Source organism: Tachysurus vachellii, chromosome 10, assembly GCF_030014155.1.
Source record: "Tachysurus vachellii isolate PV-2020 chromosome 10, HZAU_Pvac_v1, whole genome shotgun sequence".
NCBI classification, from domain to species: Eukaryota; Metazoa; Chordata; class Actinopteri; order Siluriformes; family Bagridae; genus Tachysurus; species Tachysurus vachellii.
This window is the reverse complement of record NC_083469.1, coordinates 26,982,080-26,989,579: the sequence shown is the minus strand read 5'-3', so window position 1 is coordinate 26,989,579 and position 7,500 is coordinate 26,982,080. Positions and strand designations below refer to the sequence as shown.

Genomic DNA, 7,500 nt, shown 5'->3' with positions numbered 1-7,500 from the left:
GATTCTGGTTATCAGGACCGAACAGCTGGAGCGCAGAAACGAGCTGTGAGCTTTTGGAGCTTGTACAGAGAGGGAGGAGAAGAATAAAAAGCCCACGGTCGGGTTTGTGCTACCGATTTCTGGGCTGAAGTGTGAACAGAGCTTTTCATGACGGCTGGCAGGACATTCGTTCTGCATGGGCGCTCCACATTCCCGGCATTCCACAGGACACACGTAGGCAGGGTTCCGACTCCGTGGCTCGAGAGAAAGCCAGAAAAGAGCGAGTAATTAACGGCTTCTAAAAAAATCCCGTTCTGGAGATGTGGTTGAACAGAGAGCTTCTGACACACGTGTTTATTCCTCCACGAGTTCTTCTTTCTGTTACAATGCCTTCTCCTTCAAAAGGATCTTACAAGATCAGCTGCTGCATTTACATCGTTACAAACAAATCTGAACTTTACGTGTGAACGGATCCGACAGGGACGTGATCAGATCAGATAGGGTCAGGGTTCGAAAACGTCTTTGTGTTGGTGATTCCTGTCAACACTCTCTGAAGTTAAGGTCACATGACCAGTTTATCAGACACGTGATTTGGTGCTCAAACAACACATGAAGTGGTCAGTGAAGTCCAGACAAAAGATCTCGTTTGGTTTCTCTGTGAGGGGAAACTATGGAGCCCCAGTTGGGACCTGCGTGAAGGTCCACAGCACAGCCTGACTTTTCTAAAAAGACACTTTTACCCCTTTTCCACCAAAAAGACCCGGGTGCTGGTTCAGAGCTAGCACTGGTGCTGGTTCAAAGTTGGTTCCACTGGTGAACCTTCTAAGAACCGGTTTGTCTTTCCATCAGTTAGAGAGCATCACAGAGCCGAGTCTGACGTCACTGTATACGTGTCACGTTACACAGCGACGTTAGGGCAGCAGCGACAAACACAAACACATTAACAATGTCGGATGTTGCTTTACTGTTAATGCTCATGGCTTTGTGAACCTACATTAACACCCAAACGGAGCGAATCCAACGTGTACGTGCAGCTCCATGTAATCTGTATAAACGGAGGTTGTTATCGAGAAAGTACATAACGTTATTTTATCATTAACACAGAAAAAAGTTAGCCTTAGCATGTAGCTACTTACTATCATGTGTGCTGATAATGTATCATATCGCGGTAAAGTAAAAGTGTATTAAACATTAGTATACTTAAGGTATATTATCAAATGCACTAACAGTAGCCCCGCCCACAGCCCCTGACACAAGTGGTTCTTAAGTCTAGACCAGCAACGTTTTGGTGCTACTTAAGAACCACTTTTCCTGGTTCAGAGCCGGTGCTTTGGCTGTCGAAAAAGAAAGAACTGGTTCTAAATTAGGCTCCGAACCAGCACTCAAACTGCCTCGGTGGAAAAGGGGCATTAGAGCACCAGCGCTCTGGACCCACCTGAAAGAGGTAGACGTCACCGTAGACGTTGCTGAGGCAGAACACGTTCTCCTTCTTTGGGTGCTCGGGGACGGCCTGGACGATCCCGTCCTCGGCCAGCAGAGCGTAGCTTGGTGAAGTCTCCTGCTCCGGAGAACCTTTTCCATACGTCTCGTAAAACAGGAGAGTGCAGCCTGGAAGAAGAACAAACATTAAAGTGGGATTAACATCAGCTCAGGTTTGATTTTCTTACTTTTATTCCGATAATTTACATCCTATAATTGATTTTTCCATCTGTTAATACGAGGTGGTGGCATGCAATCAGAGGAAAGTAATCAACGACAAACCCTCACCATCTTTAATACCTAAAATACCCCCCCCTCCCTTCTTTGAGCTTTATTTTTAAGTTTTGCCAACGATCTGTTGCCATAGCAGCAATCACCAATCAAAGATTTACACCCCCTGCTTTACATCACGTGCTTTGGTGTTTGATAGAATAATCGAAAACACACCTTTAAGAGTCACCCAGTACTGTTTCCACTTGCGCCTGGCCACCAGTTCCAGCTTTCGGTCTTTGTGCAGCGTTAGCAGAGGTTTAAAGGTCAACCAGCCGGCTCTCCTGACCACACCCTGCTCCTTCTCACACAGCAGATCCAGCTGCTCCAGGGAGCCCACCGTCTCCTGGCTGCTACTCTCCGTGTCCTCTGCAGAGTTCTCGCCTCTTTCCTCGCCGCTTCCCGCCACCGTGTGGCTCGTCTCCAGCTCCCTCATGAAGTTGTCGTAGATGTTCTGTCGCAGAGCGTCTGTTCCTGAGTGGAGGGCGCCGAACGAACCGCCGCAGGACGGCAGCACCTGGGACTGGGAGCGGCCCCGACACTGGGCCTTGGGGTACCCCAGCAGGCTAGACAACTGAGACGGGGAGCTGGTGTCGGCCGTCAGTCCGTCTATACCGCTGTCGAAACAATCGATAGGCTCTTTATATCTCGGCTCCTGAGTGAGAGAACGAAGATAAAGTGCCGTTAATTACTAAAGGAACGTCTTCAAGACCTCGGATATGATTAAAGAGTAACTTTAGAAATACTACGAGTATTATCTCTTTTTAAAACATACACAGTGGTCGAGAACACAATCGTATTACGCAGCAAGTTGTAGATAACGTAATCCAGTAACCAGGAGTTAGCTAGTTTACTGTATTGACAAAGATCAAAGGAAAATTACTCAAGTCTGATTAGTGCATTTGTTTTTCTTGACATGTGACGTGATTTGTAATAAGTTTCAATAAAATAAAATAAAACAGAAAATGCCTTAAAGATAGAACATAAAGAAAACTTCACGTTCCATGTAAATGATCATCTCCTTCATGGAGCGACAGAGAGACAACAATGGAGTGCACTTCAAAAGCAACCTGGACCGGGCTGAGTGCCCTTCCCCACATCTCTGCTTTAAAGCCTCCCTCTCTGCAGCAGCTGTGTGTAATTACAGGAGAGCGTAAGTGTCGATGCCCCTTCATGTCTGTGTGCCAGCTGCAGGATGATGCCAGAAACAAAGCTATAATTCTAACCACGCCGGTGTGCTTCAGAGCAGGTAGATACAGAAGGGGAAGGAACCTCCATGAAGCTGCAACCGTTCATAAGGACAATCAGGGCTTTTCGTATCAGAGATAATCGACTGGTAAAAACACATCAAACCAGGAAGTCTGACTTTGTTTTAACTGTAAAGGAATTGCTCCGTTTCTTTGTTAAAAACTAGAGCTAGCGTGATGAGGACGTGACGACTCGGCATTAGAGCACGTTTATTTTAAATAATTTAATAATTTATTCTTCAAATTTTTATTTTTGTTAACTATGTTACTTAATATAAATAGATAGACAGATAAACAGATATTAATATATATATTATATATATAATTTAATTATTTAATTGTATATATATATTTTTTTTTTTCAGTAGATTTAGTTTTAGTAGTATTTATTATATTATTGCACATTATTTCTGAATAATTTATATATTACCAGTCTAACTTCTGCAAACGTAAACATTGCAAAACATCAATTTAATGTTTAATGTAAAATTATTTCCATAAATTATGTAAAAAAAAAAAGTGCCATAAACCCTGACTGTAAAGACTGACTTATTTTTAACTCTTATTTTTTCCTAAACACAATGGCAGCGAGAAGCTGCTACGCCTTTCATTTTCCTCCAGGAGAATAAACACAGGCAGTAAATTATGGTTATGTATTTCTGGGTTAATTGTGGAAAAACCAGGCGATGGCTGGAGTACGAGTGCAATGCAACTGCTTCAGGACACAAACACACAGATTAGAGCTGAAATAGAAAAGAACTAACGCTACACAAAAGGAGCCACAACAAAAACACTGAGGCACGTCATCATGAGCGAGGACTCGAGTCTGCTGAGAGCTGATCTGAAGCCAATCTGAACCATGAACCATCTCCCCAAGTAAAGCTAAAGCACTTGACGCTTCTCACACAGCCTCATGCTAATATCATCGGATCACGAGCACTAACCTGACTGTCCTGATAGACAGAGTTTATATAAAGTAGCTGGATATCCGGCGCAGTGTTGACGCGCACACATGGAAATTAGCATATCCTCGATCTGGCAAATTCCAGACTAACACAGGGAATGTGCCGAGTGTTTCCGAGCTCATAGCCGTGTTCTCGGTGCACAGGTCTGCGTGGTGTGTCACGAGTTTTATTCGGTAACGCCCCGTGGCTTCGTCCTAGCCGACAGCTGGCACGGTGCGACAAGCAATATTGTTCACCACATGGTACAAAAACAACCGTGACCAAGACGATGGCACGCTGCACAGACAGAGATCAGGTCAGGTTACTTCCTTTACTTCGCATGCAGTTTACGTACAGTAGAAAATATCATAATTAGAATTTACAGACCAGGATTTAAGCTAAAGAACTCTTCATATAAAAGGAATAAAGGGTGGTGGTGGAGTGGAGGTACTTTTCCCAACCTGAAGGTGATTAATTGCCTCTAACAGGACGTTCTGTTACTATAGAAACAACAACATATACCATTGTTATATAACAATATATAACCCTGTGCTGTGTAGCTACACTACTGTCAGAGACGTTGTTATAAGAAATGAATAAATACCTTCCTTGCCTCGCTTACTATTCTCCAGCTAACGTGCTCTTACCTTCGACTTCTTCTTCCTTCTGGTCAAACTCCCGGTCCAGTCACTGAGTCGTCTCATTCTGTTCCTGATCGTTTCCTTCTTTCCGGCGTTCTCGTCGATGGGTTTGGGTTTAGGACACGGCAACGTGAAGGAAGAGTACTGCCTTGCCCCCGAGGACTCGTCTGGAACAGGTTCTTCCATTACGCACACAAACGAGGACCTGTGTTTGAACGGCAGATCATTTGCAAGTGTCAGATCTTCAGCGTTGGGAAATGTGGCGGCCATGATGGGGTCCCGGTAAAGATAACGAGGGGGGAGCTGCTCGTCGAAATACTCTATGCGCACCGAGGGAAGCGTTTCTGATACCCGGTTGAGTGAGGAGCAGACGTCGTCCTCGTCGTTCAGCTCGCCGCCGGGTCCCCAGGGCGAGTCGTACCAGCTGCCTTCTGAACTCATTGAGCTTCTGTTGTTGGTTCTGATGATGGAGCTGCTCTCTGCCGGAGCAGATTCACGATCCGGGGTGGACCCGGAGTGTGATGTGGGGGAAAACTTCAACAGCTGGACGGAACCTCCGTTCTCGTCCGGAAGTGTTGAGTTTTTAGAGATGTGGCTGAACTCGACCCGAACGCTGCCGTCACTCTTGATCATGACTCTCGGGCTGCTGTGATCTTCCAGTTCGTCCGTTTTGGTCTTTTTCTCAGGGGTCTTGCACCCGTTTACAGAGTGACCGTTACACTCCCGTCCGTTTTCCTCGAGATGTCCGTTCTTAGACGGCTTCGCCACGCGTTCTTTCTCTGAACCGTTCCACTGAGGACCGATCCTTCCCTTTGCTTCTCTTCCTTTAGCGATGTAGTCACAGCGCCTGGACATGGACGGCTGATCAGACTTGTGGTGTGACAAACAGCCACGTGATACCATTTTGGATTTGAAGCCAGAACCCCGTGATCCAGTTCTCCACCAGCCATGAGGTGTCAAAACATCTTCTTTGGAAAAACGGAGCTTGGCTGAATAAGGTTTCTGTCTATTAGTGAATGAGAAGCTACTGCTCCGAGATGCCTGGACGCTGTACTGGCTCTCCGAGTTTCCCATCCCAGACCTGGAACACAGACAACTGTCAGTAACGCTGCACTCATCAACAGCTTCATAACCCCTGAGATTAAACTGAAATTGGTGTGGCTTTGATTAGGGATTCGTTACAAGCTGATGGATAAACTTCAAGCGTTAAAAGTGATTTCATGGAGCGCAGCTTGAAACGACTCACAGAGGAGAGAGAGAGAGAGAGAGAGAGAGAGAGAGAGAGAGAGAGAGAGAGAGAGAGAGAGAGAGACAGAGAGAGAGAGACAGTGAGAGAGAGACAGAGAGAGAGAGAACAGAGAGAGAGAGAACAGAGAGAGAGAGAACAGAGAGAGAGAGGGAGAACATAAACACAGAGAGAGAGAAAGAGAGAACAGAGAGAGAGAGAGAACAGAGAGAGAGAGAGAGAGAACAGAGAGAGAGGGAGAACATAAACACACAGAGAGACAGAAAGAGAGAGACAGTGAGAGAGAGAGAGACAGAGAGAGAGACAGTGAGAGAGAGAGAGACAGAGAGAGAGAGACAGAGACAGAGAGAGAGACAGTGAGAGAGAGAGACAGAGAGAGAGAGACAAAGAGAACAGAGAGAGAGAGAGAGAGAGAGAGAGAGAGAGAGAGAGAGAGAGAGAGAGAGAGAGGGAACAGAGAGAGAGAGGGAACAGAGAGAGAGAGAGAGAGAGAGAGAGAGAGAGAGAGAGAGAGAGAGAGAGAAAGAGAAAGAGAGAGAGAGAGAAAGAGAGAGAGAGAAAGAGAATATTTCATGATTTTAAAAGAAAACCTACAGTTTTAGTAATCAGAACAGAACTAGAGCTTCACCATCTGTACAGCCCTCATCATGTTTTGGTCATCAAACCTCCCGACTCCGTCAAATTCATCTGCAGGTTATTAAAAGGAGAGAAAAAAAAACAGAACATTCTTATGAGCTCAACCAAGTTATTAAACATATCCATCATTCCTGTTCACGTATGACTCAAATAAACCCTTTAACATTCATAAAGATTCAAAACACTTTCTGTTACATGAACAAAAACGTGTTATACGTCCACTCAGTAACTCGATCTATTTATTTTCACAGTCAGCTTCCCGTTTAAGCCTCAACCGTTACTCACTATTTTTTACCCAGCACGTACCAGACGTCATTCGTGTCTTTGCCCTGACGGTTGGGAAAACTTTTTGAAAGCTTCCTTTATGCCGATTAGTGTTTATTTTTGAATGCAGGATTTCCAGAGAATCATCTGTGTTGTTGAACGTCTTTAGAAGGAGGCCAAAAGAAGCGATGGCCAGAAAATGCTTGCAAGAACCGTTTACAGCCAATAAATAAATAAATAAATAAATAAATAGATTTGACTCATGCTCTATACCTTAACCGTACACTCGTCTAAGACACATAAAGCAAGCGAAAGTGTGCAGATTTCTTCAGTTTATTCACCAGATGTCAAATCACACCAGGACGTTTTCCTTGAACATCACTCTGACTTCAGAAAACAGTGATGTACTTTAACAAAAACAAGACGCAACGCATTTGCATAAGGTTTTAAAGTCAAATCAAGTTCGCAGCACCTCAGTGGGAAAATCAGGAGGCCAGGATCAGGAGAACATCTGCTCCTCATACGTTCATTCATCAAAACTTTCTGCTTCTTCCGCAGAGCAGGTGAGGAGAGGAGGAGAGGACAGAAGAGGACAGGACAGGAGACGACAGGACAGGACAGGACAGGAGACGACAGGACAGGAGAGGACAGGACAGGAGAGGAGGAGAGGACAGGACAGGAGACGACAGGACAGGAGAGGACAGGACAGGAGAGATGAGGAGAGGAGAGGACAGGAGAGATGAGGAGAGGAGAGGAGAGGAGAGGAGAAGAGAAGAAGGAAAGAGAAGAGAAGA

At 45.2% G+C, this 7,500-nt stretch overlaps 1 protein-coding gene across 3 annotated transcripts in view; it reads right to left on the bottom strand.

Moving 5' to 3' along the window:
* tiam2a (TIAM Rac1 associated GEF 2a) overlaps positions 1-7,500 on the bottom strand; it is a 78,111-nt gene that overhangs the window by 36,609 nt on the left and 34,002 nt on the right. For 2 of the 3 annotated variants that reach the window (XM_060880530.1, XM_060880532.1), the window contains exons 2-5: positions 6,401-6,493; positions 4,567-5,641; positions 1,906-2,383; positions 1,415-1,587 (exon numbers count right to left, since the gene is read on the bottom strand). In XM_060880530.1, coding sequence (XP_060736513.1) covers positions 1,415-1,587; positions 1,906-2,383; positions 4,567-5,634 — 1,719 coding nt within the window. In that variant the 5' untranslated portion in view covers positions 5,635-5,641; positions 6,401-6,493. Of the gene's footprint in view, positions 1-1,414; positions 1,588-1,905; positions 2,384-4,566; positions 5,643-6,400; positions 6,494-7,500 lie in introns of all 3 variants that reach the window. The other variant, XM_060880531.1, reaches the window with a different exon arrangement.